Here is a 15,506-nt window from a genome sequence, read left to right on the forward strand (position 1 = left end):
ACCCAGCAGTTAGGTGCGCTTTGCTGATACCAAGTTGATAAGGTGTGAAAAGAAACACTTTGTACTCTTTCATCTTGGAGGCTTCCTGTGCTGTGACAAGAACCCGGTGGAATGGTTTCCTTTCTCTTGCTTGTACCCTGTTCAAATCAATGCCATCACTGCCATTCCAGCATAGCACTGAGTAACCACTTTATGATAATAATAATAATACAAATTTATTTATTTTACACGATTCTTAAAAAAGTTACAAAGTTCTGTTACAGACTGTTACAGAAAGAAAAAAAGAATTAAAACAGCAATTAAAACAGAAGTAAAATCAGAGATCATGAAACAAGTTAAACTGTTGCACAAAAACAAAATTGTCTAAAAGGGGGATAATCAAACAGCAATATGTCAAGTGTTCCTAAAAATTTTCTGATAAAAGAATGTTTTGAGAAGAGATTTCAAAGTCACTAAATATGTTGCCAGTCTGATCTTGATTGGGACTTTGGAGGCTTTAAAGGCGTGATCACCATTGCTCTCTAGCCAAGACCTAGGAATAACCAGCAGAGCACAATTTGCCCATCTATGTGAACACCTAGGCACATAGAGGGTTAATACGTCTTTGATGTAATCATGAGCAAGGCCAGTTAATGCTTTTAAAGTGATACAGAGAATTTTAAAACCACTGCGGAGTGTAACAGGCATCCAGTGTAAATTAAGAAGTCCTGGAGTAATATGTTCAACTGTGGCATTCTGTGCCAGCTGAAATCGATGAAGGGAGAACTGACTGATTTGGCATATAGTGCATTGCAGTAGTCAAGGTGGGAGAACATAAATGCATGTATGACCTGATGTAAATCTGTTGGAGACAGGAATGATTGGATTTTGTTGATTTTTTTTTTTTTTTTTTTTAGTTGAAAGAAGCATTCCTGGACAACTTGTTTCACTTGGGCATCAAAACAGAGATCTGAATCAAAAATATCTCGATTGTGTTAAAGGCGACATTCAAGCACCAGGACTGGGAAGTCACCTCAGTGGAGCTGCCCCTAGTGGAACAGCTGCAAATGTCCCTCACTCAGATTAATTTATTTTTCAGGTATTGAGGGACAGCATCATGCACAGTCTTATAACATGCACAAGTTGATCTGATGGATTCTACCCTGTGCTTTCAACTGACCAAGGCTCTAAAAATGGAAGGGGTCAAGGTGACTTCCAATGGGGAGATTCAGAATAAACCTGAAATTAGGCAACTATACCTTGAATAGCAGGCATAGTCAAAATAAGGTGGACAAGAGCCCCTGCCAGTGTCACCATTGCTTTCCTGTCCAGAAATTTTTTAAATTTTGGCTAAGAAAAATGGTCTTTGATTGACCTTGATTGACATATCCAGCCCTAAGGCACGGTAATTGACTGATTCTTTACCTGCACAGTCTCACCACCACCAAAATTTAAACCAGGGTTCCTTTTCAATTTTATCTTTGACCCAAACAGTATGGATTCCATTTTTCCTAAATGAAGTGACAGCATGTTGTCTGTCATTCACCTGCTGACATTAAGAAGTTGTGCACCGCAATAAGATGAGATAAAATATGCCTTTATTTATCCCACAATGGGGAAATTCACAGTGTTGACAGCAGCAGTACACGCATACACACACACACACACACACACACACACACACACACACACACAGTGCACTCAGTGCACATAAGTGGACTATAAAAATAAAGAATAAAAAATATAAAAGGAGATATAAGTATACACATATACAATACACAAAATATACATATATTAGGTAAAATGTACCTATATAAAACGCAGTGTCAATGGGCAGTGCAAATACAGATTTAAGTACAGGCATAGCAAAATTAATATGGTGCATATGTGGTGCAGTTACAGTGGGATGGGAAGGAGGGTATTGCACATGTAGTAGAATGCTGCACATATGTTGTTATTGGTCTACTGGGAGCAGACCTGATTGTAAAGTCTGACAGCAGAGGGGAGAAAGGACCTGCAGTACCTCTCCTTCATGCACCGTGGGTGAAGAGGCCTGTCACTGATGGAGCTTTCTAGGGATCTTACAGTCTCATGTAGTGGGTGGTAGACCATGTCCATGTCCATGATTGTCCATGAAGAAAGCTTCGCCGTCATCGTCCTGTCCTCCACCACCTCCACTGGATCGAGGCTGCAGCCCAGAACACAGCTGGCTTTCTTCACCAGTTTGTTGAGTCTCTTCCTTTCCGTTGCTGTGATGCTGCTGCTCCAGCAGACTACACTATAAATGATGGCCAACGCAACCACAGAGTTATAAAAAGTCCTCAGGAGGGCTTCCTGCATTCCGAAGGACTTCAGTCTCCACAGCAAGAGGAGTCTGCTTTGGCCCTTCTTGTATATTGCCTGAGCGTTGACAGTCCAGTCCAGGTTCTTATTCAGGTGAACACCCAGGTACTTGTAAGAGTCCACTATCTTGATGTCCGTTCCGTGGATGTCGGAAGAGGGAGGGGTGACTTTGTGCAGTTCTTTAGATCTTTTCTACGTTAATCCATAGGCAGTCCCGCTGGCACCAGGCCACAAAGTTCTGGTTCAATTCTCAATACTCCTTTTCGTCTCTGTTGTTGATGAGACCTACAATGGCTGAATCATCCAAGAATTTCTGTAGGTAACAGTTTGTTCTATAGTGGGTGACGTCAGCTGTGTATATAGGTGAATAGGAGAGGGGCCAGGATGGTCCCCTGTGGCGCCCCTGTGCTGCAGACCACTGTGTCAGACACACAGCCTTTTGTCCTCATAAATTGTGGCCTGTTGGTGAGGAATCCAGGAGCCATAATGTTAGCTGCATGGTCCAGCTTGCCCCTCAGAAGTTCTGGCAGAATGGTGTTGAAGACACAGGAGATATCTTAGAACATGATTCTCACAGTGCTCCCAGACCTCTCCAGGTGAGATAGGGATCTCTGCATGAGGAAGATGACAGCATCCTCCACCTCCGTGCTTGGCTGGTGGGCGAACTGCACTGGGTCCGCAGATGAGCTCACCGGGGGTGCAGATGTAGGACCAGCCTCTCCAAGGCCTTTGCCAGGTGGGCTGTCAGAGCCACTGGTCGGTAGTCATTGAAGACACTGGGACGAGATGATTTGGGCACCGGTACCACGCAGGAAGTCTCCCACAGTTGTGGTACCTTCTGCAACCTCCAGCTCATGTTAAAGATGTGCTCCACAATCCCACACAGTTGGCTAGCACAGGATTTGAGGAGCCTCGTGCTGATGCCATCTGGACTCGTTGCCTTCTTGACCTTGAGCCTTGCCAGTTCTCCCTCCAGGAAAGGTAAATAAAATCAGTAGCCTTTGAGTTAGGGTACTATGTAAGCATATTACATTCACATTTAAAAAAAAATCTGTCCTGCATTTCTGAATGATCAACATAATTATCTCTGAATTCTGAGAAAATATTTTCGCTGTTTTTATTTAAATTGATGAGAAATTTGGGAGAAATTTATTTTATTACTTCAGAAAACCAGGAAATTTTTCTTTTTTCATTATGAGAATGCATTATGCTTCCGTAGGGGGTCATTTAAACAAAAGTAAATCTCCCACAGTAATAATTTTGTATTAATGAAAAGAGGGAATGACTATCTGTTACGGAAATGACGGCATTTTTTTTTGCAAGCATTATTATCACCGAAGTAAATTAACCCTGCGTTCCAAATCGCATACTTATACTTTTTACTTTTAGTATGTACTGCAGCTGCCCTTACAAAGTATGTAGTTTAGTATGTATTGGGACATACTAATTCTTTTTTTCCCTACTAAATAGTATGGTAGTATGGGTATTGGAACGCAGGGAAAGTCAATATCAGTGCTCTCTCTCTCTCTCTCTCTCTCTCTCTCTCTCTCTCTCTCTCTCTCTCTCTCTCTCTCTGTCACCCCATCCCCCACCCGGGTGGGGGATGGGGTAGGCTAAAATTAAAACATCGGACAAAAAAACACGACCGCAGTACTTACAAAGGGCCGTTTCAGCAAAAGCAGTATTGGTCGGTGATAACAGCCTACATGAAAGGTGCAACTGCAGAACACAGCCTATCAATTTCACGAACGAATAAGTAGCCAAAATCTGCGGAACCTTTGTTACTATCATTTGTTTCTAGTCGTGCCAAGTATACTGACGCTTCTTTTCACTTCCCGGTCGGAGGTTATAGTACACACGTGAGAAAAGAAGAACCGTATAAACTGTGGGTGGAAGAATTTCAGATTACTTTTAAGGTAAGCGACAGAAAATGTATCATTCTCAGAATATTTCACTGGTATGTACCGTGTTGCTGCACATTGAAATAACAACAGGACACTATTATGTATTCAGTATTCGAACAGCAAGATAGTGTTGTGGTTTTATGTTCCTCTCCCGTCAATTTGCTTAACTGGCACAGATCGTTATTTGCTTAGATAACTTTTAGGATTTGCCCTGGTACCTCTTTGTTTCGATTTGATCTTTCTTATTATATAATATGAAGTACAAAATAAATCTTTTCTCGCTTTCTCACCAAATTAAATTTGTAAAAGAATGAAAGCCCTTAACACATTAATTTTCCATTCAAATTAACAATCCATGTGGCACACAGATCTTTGAAGGCGGAGGCGTGGATAAGTCAGTAAGGAGTTAAAGGGTGTTGATTATTAAAGTGAGAGATGAAAGGTTTCCATTTGCCTACAGAACTGCCTTTGACAGAATATCGTATTTATTTATTTACAACTTCAAGAAGGACATAACATCCTGAAGTCACTGAGAAGTAGAAGGAGCTTTGACAGATTTTCAGTGAAGTAGTCTTGCTTAGAGAGATGTGATGGTTGGAGTATCTAACTGTTTAGATGTAAACACACTCTGGTCTTTGGGAATCCTAAATATTGCTATTAAGGGACATACCTCAACATCTATATGGGTCATTCCATGTCATTTCACCAAATGGACCAGTTGTTCCTTATTTATCCAATAGACACATTGTAAAATTTTAGTGTGGTCGGATGAATACTTTTTGAGATATGGTCAATTTAGTGAGGAGAGTATGTGTTGATTTTGGTGCGATTTTCGCGCGTTCTTATTTTCCTCCATTTTCAGGTGTCAGTATCTCAGGAACTACACCACATAGGAAATTTTAAATTTGGTACGATAGGCTAATACAACTCTACCAACTCTCTCAGATATACAGAAACATCTGTCATACATCATAACTGGTAGGCATGCCAGCCCCTCAAAAATAGAAAAAAAAAATACGCGGGTTTTGTGGTTGACCATGTTTGGGCCTTCAGAAAACAACTTTGTATATGCCCCAGCTTCTTGATTTTTTTCAGAGCTTTGAGATACATACATGGACTGTTCAAAGCATTAATGGTTAGTCAGATATATGCATCGGTTTCTGGATGGCAGCTTCTCCAAATCCCAAAAAAAAGTTTTCATGTCACATTTTCATTCGTCCATAACTGCATTGTGGTCATTCCACGTCATTCACCAAATGGCCCACGCACTTGGGTCTCAAAAAATTCTGAAAAATTCACCAGTTGTTTCTTATGTATCCAATAGGCACACTGTAAAATTTTAGTTTGCTCGGATGGATACTTTTTGAGATAAGGCCAATTTAGTGAGGGGAGTATATGTCAATTTTGGTGTGATTTTCGCGCATCCTTATTTTTCCTCCATTTTCAGGTGTCAATATCTCAGGAACTACATCACATAGGAAACTGTAGTTTTCATAGTTTTCATGTCACATTTTCATTGGCCCATAACTGCATGTGGGAATGTCTTAAAAAATCGTTTTTTTTTTGTTTTAATTTAAAGTCCAAAGCTTGCTCTTTCTTGGGATATAAAACATTTTTTCTTTATGGAAGTTCTTGTTATCCCAAACATGGGCTATTTTCACCACACTCGCAAATATTGAAATTCCTCAATATTAGACCATTGTAGCTTGCATTTGTGTCTTATATCATTTAGTGTTTGTTATTTGGTCATTATTAACCTAAAATACAATGACCATTGCACCAGAAATGCATTTATTTCTCAAAACATCAACAATTTCATGAACTTTTTACCAAATCTCTTGAGCTCCACATTCATACAGTTTGGGTTTTCGCTTCCAAATTTCCACAGTAAAGTACCCATTCTGAATTTCACCATACATAAAATATGCATAAAATTGACTACTTTGCAAATTGAAACCAATTTGGTGTGATTATCTTCAAAATTGAAAAATTGTAAAATGTCACAGAGAATGGGCACTTTACTGTGCAGAAAAGTGAGCATTCTGTGCCCATTCTTCATTTTTGTCAATTTTGAAGATTATCACATCAAAATGGTCTCAATTTGTAAAGTTTGCAAAATTAAGTGTGGGCACAGAATGGGCACTTTACTGCACAGAAAAGTGCAGTAACAAATTAGAGAAGAAAAAAACAAACTTGGGACAATGACAACAACAGAACACTAGAGCATCCTGGGGCTTTTCTGCACTTTACTGTGCAGTAAAGTGCCCATTCTGTGCCCATTCTTCATTTTACAAACTTTACAAATTGAGTCCATTTTGGTGTGATTATCTTCAAAATTGAGAAAATTAAGGCACTTAAAAAAAAAAAAAAAAAAAAGGCACTTTACTGCACATTAAAGTGCCCATTCTGTGTGACATTTTACAATTTTTCAATTTTGAAGATAATCACACCAAAATGATTTCAGTTTGTAAAGTAGTCAATTGTATGCATATTTTATGTATTGTGAAATTCAGAATGCAAACTTTACTGTGGAAATTTGGAAGCGAAAACCCAAACTGTATGAATGTGCAGGTTAAGAGATTTGGTAAAAAGTTCATGAAAATGTTGATGTTTTGAGAAATAAATGCATTTCTGGTGCAATGGTCATTGTATTTTAGGTTAATAATGACCAAATAACAAACAATAAATGAATATAAGACACAAACGCAAGCTACAATGGTCTAATATTGAGGAATTTCAATATTCGTGAGTGGTGAAATAGCCCCATGTTTGGGATAAAACAAAAAAAAAAAAATGAAGAACTTCCATAAAGAAAAAATGTTTTATATCCCAAGAAAGAGCAAGCTTTGGACTTTCAATTAAAACAAAAATCAGATTTTTTTTCAGCTTTAATTTAAGGGGTTGAACAAAAATATGGCATTAACCTTTTAGGAATTATAGCCAGTTTTATACATCGTCACCCCATTTTAAAAGGCTCAGAAATAATTGGACAAACTGTACTTAACATACATAACTGTAATTATCAGGATTACATTTAATAATTGGAGGAATATCCTTTGCAGTGTATGACTGCCTGAAGTCTGGAACCTGTGGACACATCCACCAAATTCTGCGTTTCTTCCCTTGAGATGCTCTGCCAAGCCTTTACTGCAGCTGCCTTCAGGTGCTGCTTGTTTGTGGGTCTTTTGGCCTTCAATTAGGTCCTCAGCAAGTGAAAAGCAGCTCAGTGGTCAACACTAGTGACCCAGTTCCATTGGCAGCCATACATGCATGCTGGACAGATGATGTGCTCTGCTGTGGCTCCTGAGCTGTTCCTTTCATTGTCCACACTTTTCTCCTCCCATCATTCTGGTACAAGTTAATCTTTCTTTCATCTGTCCAAAGAACCTTTTCCAGAATTTGGCAGGCTTTTTTTTTTTTTTTTTTTTTTTTTTTTTAACGAATCGACTTAATTGATTACATCTGTACGTAAATACGTCGACACGTACAACATACTGTCAAGTTGTTGTCGATTGCGCAGTTTTACGCAAACAGCATACAGCAGACAGCAGACGCTGGCGTTCATGAACAGAAGTGGAAGAAAATGGCAGAGCTCCAGGTCCGAGCGCTTCAGATGGAGAAGAAGGCAGCAGTGGCACCACAAAACAGCCAAAAAGACGGTCAATAGATGTCAAAAGTGTGGAGATATTTTAAAGAGACCCCAAATGACTTGGTTGTCTGCAGCCTTTGCAAAACGGAGATGGCGTACCACAGCAGCACCACAGCGATGAACGGGCACCTGAAGCGGCGACATCCCGTTGTGTTGCTGGAGGATGACCGAAAGCAAAAAGCTGGGCAATCACAAGTCTAACTAACTAATTACCAACTAACGCGAATTTACGGTGACTAGGGTTGGGACTGAACGATTCCCTCTTAACGATATACATTTTTGAATTTTTTTTATGACACCATTATAATAAAATAAACAAATAATAAACAACAAGCTGCTGCCAGCTTGAACGGATTGACTGGACTGTTGCTGCTGGTCTACTCTTATTTGAACTTTCTATAGAAAAATGTAACATTATATTAATGAATGATTAATTTAGAGCCAATTTACAGCAGTTGAGTAGTTGTAACTAATTACAGACAGATTTATGTTTGCTGATTTATGGCTCTAGTTAACTTTATTCATATATCAGACAACATCGCATCATTAGCGTTCTATAGGGTAGTGTTAGTGTAATGTAGTGTTGAGTTGTAGAACATAATAAATTATCTTGAAGGAGTAGATGTTTACCAGTAAGCTTGACTCCAATAATTTAACAATATGTTAAATTATTATTTGTTTTAAAAATGTAAATTTCTTCTCAAATAGACCTAATAATTCAACTACCAATGAATGAGCAGGGGTATGCCTGTGATAACATAGATTGAATATAAAAAATAAGCTGAAGTAATACCGCTTCTCTGAATAGACAAGTTATGCCAGTGTGCTGCTGTTAGCCAGTGAAAATACAGCGGAGTGGCAACTCTTCACTTTGTTACACAATCTATGTCAGTGCGCTGCAATTTCTTGCCTTTTGGACTTGTACGGTGCTGGTGTAGTTGTTTTTCTAATTCCGCGATTCTGTTTTCGTGGAAATTATAGGGCCCTATTAAGCACACAACTGAGCAAAATGAATGCAGATTAGAAATTCCAGGAATCGTTATGGGAACTGGTTTTGCAAAAATGATGGATCCGGCTCCATTTCTTCAATTTCGGAACCGGTTCCCAGCCCTAACGGTGATCCGGTAGCATGAATGAGTTAAAGCAACTCTAGGTAACTTTGACTGTGCCCCGCTGCTGCCAGAAATGGAACTTAACAATGTACGTTAATACGTTGGCACATAACAGCAATTTTAGTAAAACCAGGTCATATTAATCGTTTGACTATCGACTAATCGCAAAAAATAGTTGATAAATTAATTGGGAGAAAAATAATCGTTTAGGACAGCCCTATTTGTACCTTGCTGTATTCCCTCTGTATTGATTTTCTTGCACCTGCTTCACCTGCAGAGACACCTCTTTGGATCGCATGTTGAGGGTTCTGATAAATACAAATGCAATACAACACACTTGGAATGGTATCCAAATCTTTTATTTTATTAACCCTCTTACCCTGCAATTCAACTAATCTGCCTTGATTTTATTTTGCTTTTATCGTTGTGGGAATTGTTCAGAATTGTGCAATGAGTGAGTGCTTTTGCTCATTTTTACAATAAAACCTCAACTTTTAATACCTGGCAGTTAGTCAGTATTTTGCCTTTGTTTTGACTGTGTAATAACAGATAAAAGGGAAAAAAAGAGAAAAAACTTTCTGTTATAAAATTTTCAATTTTATAACATAGGAACTCTGAAATGACATGAACAAACAATTTGAAATGAACAATTTGAACTTCGAACTAAAACAAACAACAAAACACGAAATCTTTTCGATCGCAACCATTGGTTCAGGATTTATGGTACTGAGAAGCTCAAATCCGGGTTGGTGGAGAAATCCTGCCTCAAGTTGGAGGAGTTCAGGTACCTTGGGGTCTTGTTCCCGAGTGAGGGAAGGATGGAGCGTGAGATTGACAAGGTGGATCGGTGCGGCCTCCGCAGTGATGCGGTCGGTGTACCGATCCGTCGTGGTGAACAAGGAGCTGAGCTGAAAGGCGAAGCTCTCGATTTACCAGTCAGTCTACTTTCCTACCCTCACCTATGGTCATGAGCTATGGGTAATGACCGAAAGGACAAGATCGCGGATACAAGCGGCCGAAATGAGGTTTCCTTCGCAGGGTGGCCGGATGCTCCTTAGAGATAGGGTGAGGAGCTTGGTCACTCGGGAGGAGCTCGGAGTAGAGCCTGCTGCTCCTCCGCATCGAGAGGAACCAGTTGAGGTGGCTCGGGCATCTGTTTCGGATGCCCCCTGAGACGCCCTCCCTGGGAGTGTTCTGAGCATGCCCCACCAGGAGGAGGCCCCGGGGAAGACCCAGGACATGCTGGAGGGACTATGTCTCTTGGCTGGCCTGGGAACGCCTTGGTGTTCCTCCTGAGGAGATGGCGGAAGTGTCTGGGTAGAGGGAATTCTGGGTGTCCCTGCTTAGACTGCTGCCCCCGTGACCCAGCCCCGGATAAGCATCAGAAGATTGATGGATGGATGGATGGATGGATGATGGGTGGATGGATGGAGAAGCTCAGATTACAAACATGTGATGCACCGGGAATCTTCTGTGATTGGACGGTTGAAATTGTCAGTAGTCCTACAGAGTTACGGTAATGGACCATACAGAGACGCAAAGCTCCAGTTTCTCCGGTTTCAGACGTTTTTTAAAGTTTCTGAATAGCATAAGCGGTCATGGAGAAATCATTATGTAAAGTAGGCATGCCGAATCATGTCGGCGCTGACACCGTCTGTGTAAGAGGGTTAATTTGTCATGGAAATAATGAGGGAAAAGGTCAGACTTGGCCAAGAACTGCTTTTTAGTCAAGTGTCCCATTACCTTTTGAGCCCTCTGAAAATGAAGGTGACAATGTGTAAAACTGGCTGTAATTCCTAAACAGTTAATGCCATATTTTTTTTCAACCCCTTAAATTGAAGCTTAAAGTGTGCACTTCAATCACATCTTGATTTCCCCATTCAAGTCCACTGTGGTGGTATAGGGGAAAAAAATTGTAAATTATTGTGTCATTGTCCAAATACTTATGGACCTAACTGTACCAGTAGATATCATCTGGGATTTTGGATATTTGGTTGCACTGTGAACTGGCATAAGTGTTTGTTTTTTTCCTTTTTTAAAGGCTTGCATTCAGCAAAGAATGCAATTTTCTAGACTTATTAGCTAGGGTTGTCACGATACTAAAATTTCAAACTCAATATCGTACCCAGGAAAATATTCAATACTCGATGTACTGCCCAGCCTACCTAATCATTACCACTGGATATACGCATCTGTTCATCACAGATCTGATGTCTTGCCATATTTAACTGGAAATATTTCACTTTTGGGAAGAAAACAATTGATGAATTACCGTACTGATCTGAATATAAGACGACCCTGATTGTAAGACGACCCCTCTTTTTCAAGACCCTTTTTTGGAAATATACTTTTTATATGGACATTCTGGACACCAGCCCATGCTAGCTTTAAAACTCAGCGCGGGTATGTTGAGCTCTGTGGCAACTTCAAGTGCTTTTGCTGCATCACAGCCCTCGTAATGAGCATCCTTCACTACGTTTCTCATTCACAAAACCGCACACCCTCCTGTCAATCTCGTTGAATCGACTAGTTTTTGGACCACGAAAAGCCATTCTCTGCTGTGGGCATTTTTAGCTCTTCTTTCTGAGACCCGCCACCGTCTCACAGTGCACTCAGGGCCAGGGTTAAGGGATGTTTATTTTACCTTGACAGTTTCGGAGGTAACTCAGAAAGCGTCCCAACTGACAGCCGGAGCAGCATGTCAGCTGGCTGCTACATTCAAGCGGTGGCGGCGCACACAGTGCGGTGCTGCGGCCAGCCCACCTGATGCCGGCTGGTGCCTCGGTCAGGTCTCTGCCGGATCTGACAGGTGCGCGGCGCACACAGACTGCCATATATACCTTCATCATAAATCAACTTTTGTTTATACACGGTTGCAGCAGCACAATGGACAGCTATACAGACAACATGGTTGATTATTGATTGCGGAACGTGGCCATTCACCGGTAATCGCGCTGGCGCATTAAACAGTTTTGCAGAGGCAGGAGGAAAGTTGCATGATTTACGTTGTATCCACATTCGCGCACTGCGTGCGTGACCGTTCATGTGCTTGTGCATGAACACCCGTACCATGCTGGAGCACACCCCTTCCAACCGTGCCAGAGCGGGGGAAGTATACTGTATTCAAGCACGGAACATATGCAAGTACAATACATGTGTATTTGCTTAGACCCCCAATATTAGACAAAGGTGTTTTTTCAGGGCATTCTCAATGGAAAAAATATCGTCTTATATTCAGATCAATACGGTACTATCAGAGGTGAAAGCAGGGCGGCGCTGCTAAAAGATTCAGTGGTGGTACACATTACTAGGACCAGGGGAGGTACCTGCCTGCCAGAAGTCCACTGCACCCAATTTAAACCCACCAAGAACCTTCATGATCACATTTTCAGTAAAAAAAAACATGTCTACTTTATCAGCATAATCTCCCAAGTAATCTGACACACAAAGTATGTCATGAGTTTTCATGATGTTTAGTTTTATTCCAACAATACTGACAGCAGGCCAGACGATGCAGGTAACAAAGCGATGTGACTTCCATGAATTGTTTTGTGACTGTGGCATGCCTGGATTGCTTCCTTCTGAGACATACAGAGTGCTTGGAGGGATTTATTGTTCCTGTTCTTGAAAAAGTTTTGGACTACCAAACCATTCAAGATGTTATTTTGCCTCAGGCAAGGATGGATATTCTTGCCTGTAAATAATGAGAGAAAAAATATAATAAACTATACATACAGCATTTTTAAAAACATGGAGTTACAAAGTGCTGCATATGATGGAGTGCTGTACATGCAATAAAATAACATAAAATTGTCATTTTATGTGAGTGTCAGCCTTTGAAAGTAATGTAATGTGCTACTTTGTTAGAGCTGTCAATGTAATTGCATAACATTCACAACTCCCATTTACAAGACTGAACTACTTACATAGGCTTTCCTTTCTCTTTAAGCACCAAAAAGGGCCCTGAGCATTGTGATATAAGTTTTACAAAAGACTCATTTTGAAAGTTACCCTTTGGATAATTAATCTATTAAAGTGTATCTTTGTAGGAAAACATCTTCACCTATTTACTGGTTTATCATCTTGTGATTATTAGGTTTACTAGCTTACATGATTTCTAATGTGTGTTTATATTTCCGAGTGGACAGGATGGACGGAAAAGTGAAGGAGCAAAAAAGACATCAGCAGAAGCACAGTGGGCCCAAGGCAGAGAAGAAGCTCAAAAAACAGGGTGGCATGGCAGAAGACAAGGATGAACGGAAAAGGAATCCCAAAGCGTTCACCGTTCAGTCGGCTACACGCATGGCCAGAACATTCCATAGGTCAGCAATGACAAGAATACATGCACCTTGCTCTCAAATGGTCTCACCGCCCTTTCTTTAACACTTTTTCAAACTGTGTTTGAACAATGTGAAACCATTGACTCCACCAGGAAATTCAAATGTTGGTTTGAAGCATCTTTCCTTTGCTCTTCCAAAAGTTCCCTCTGACTCACAGTGCTAACAGTTGTGTTATGGATATCTCCATGCAGAGCATACTGGGCTTGTTGCAGTGGTCAGCTAGACTGGTGAAATATGGTATGACATTACATACTGGTGTTAAAACAGACACTATTCTAGCCATGCACTTGTCATGTGCATACAAGTAGTTTCTATGAGTTGGGTTTTACAATAGCAGGGAAATTGCTGTCAAATAAAAATATTGCTGCTAATATAGTAGGGAGCCTGAAAATACAGGTGAGTCAGTTTGCAAACTTTGTCTGAGGAAGGTGACAGGTAAAGGTGGCACATCTTTAATTTACACAGCCACTTGCGAGCAAAACATGCAGCCAAAATAGGCCCTGCAGCACAAGGAAGAGAGGCAACAGCTTCTCAGTGTCAGAAGGCAGTAATTGGAGCTTTCGTCAAAAAGTACAAAAATGACAGTTTGAGGTGGAAGAACACACTTAGGTGATATTATAGCCATATTTTGAGTGGTCAGTGGCATTTCACTGTAGTGTTTGTAAGTTTACCTTAAAGATTCACGATGAGGTGAAACTGTTTAAGAAAATTGCAGAGAAAAGTTGCTGTGTCTCAGCTGGGATCAAGCTGGCTGATGGCGTCACTGTGACTCAGCATGTCAAGTTGTAAGTGACTGGTTTAGGAATGTTATAGTGTTTTATAGTATTATTGTCTTGTATTATTATAATGCACCTTTGTTCACCTCTACACTAATGGTGACAGAGACAGCATATGTCTGGAATGGATGTCAGACGCCAAGCTGTTTTCTCAGGAAGTCAATTGCGGAAGATCCCTTTTAACCCTTTGTTGTAACCTCGGTAGAAAGTAAATACATAGTTTGTCGTTTCTGCTTCTAGAGGTCTCTCAGTAAAAACAATAACAAAAGATGGAGTTTGATGTTGTTAAGTATCGTGGGATCTTCACTGTTAACAACTACCACCACTGCTGATGAAAATCTGTCGGTAAATGACATGTTGACACTTTTGTATCCCGTACCACATAGCCTATAAAGTTCTCTCACCAACACACAAATAGAGGCAGGAATCACTTCAGTGTCCTGCCTCCTCCTCCCATGTTGTTTAAAAACACTGCATTAAGGAGGAGGATTAACTAGAACAAGATAGTGAAATAAGATACAGGCTTATGTATTTTTAAAACTATTGAAGTAGGTATGTGATTTTTTGAGACTTGTGGCAAGTAGGTTACATTTTATTTCACCTCTGTCTTCCTCTTTGCAATAGAATATAGAGCCAGATATCTAGTGTAGCGTGGTTTCACTTACACTGGATCCTTGAACAAGTGCCTTCGCCTGCCCTTGATCTGGCTAGTCTTTATTATTGCATTTATTGTTTTTTCATACCCATTTTCCATTTTCTTCAGCCTTTTACCGTGTACATGTTTCCCTAGGGCCCAGGACCTAAAGGCCAAGAAGCACCACATACCCTTTGTTGACCGAACTCCCTTGGAACCTCCCCCAGTAGTGGTTGTAGTAGTAGGCCCACCTAAGGTGGGGAAAAGCACTCTAATTCGGTGTTTGATCAAAAACTTCACTCGCAGAAGCTCAGAGGACATATGTGGACCAGTAACAATTGTCTCTGGTAAGCTTTGCTGTTGATGTTGTCTGCTGAAAAATGGATGATGGTTGATGTGCAAGGTGTGCTGCTTATGTTCCAGTCACCTCAGGAACTTGCAGTTAAGATTATTTGACTGCATTGGGTCATTTTTTGGTAATTAAAATTACATTTGAAAGATTGTAGTCTTTTTGGGACTCTAACCATATAAACTTGAAATTTTACATATTTTGCAGTTTTCTAACAGAATGACTTGTTGTTTTGATAAATTGCAAAGACTGTTGTTTCCTCAAATTTTAAGCCAATAAACATTGCAGAACCATTCTAATCTTTAATTGCATAGAGGAGGAAAAGTGAATGTTGAAATGAGAAACAGGTAGATGTTCAGAAAAGGAAGGCCTTTAAAATGTTCATCAAAAGGGCTGTTGCAGCACCACCAAATTTTAATT

The 15,506-nt window shown here is 40.3% G+C and overlaps 1 protein-coding gene across 1 annotated transcript in view; it reads left to right on the plus strand.

Moving 5' to 3' along the window:
* Window positions 1-4,159: 4,159 nt before the first annotated feature.
* Window positions 4,160-15,506, plus strand: part of bms1 (BMS1 ribosome biogenesis factor) — an 80,188-nt gene continuing 68,841 nt past the window's right edge. The window contains 3 exon segments of the mRNA XM_030077823.1: window positions 4,160-4,238; window positions 13,129-13,309; window positions 14,894-15,084. Coding sequence (XP_029933683.1) covers window positions 13,137-13,309; window positions 14,894-15,084 — 364 coding nt within the window. The 5' untranslated portion in view covers window positions 4,160-4,238; window positions 13,129-13,136.

Source organism: Myripristis murdjan, chromosome 19, assembly GCF_902150065.1.
Source record: "Myripristis murdjan chromosome 19, fMyrMur1.1, whole genome shotgun sequence".
NCBI classification, from domain to species: Eukaryota; Metazoa; Chordata; class Actinopteri; order Holocentriformes; family Holocentridae; genus Myripristis; species Myripristis murdjan.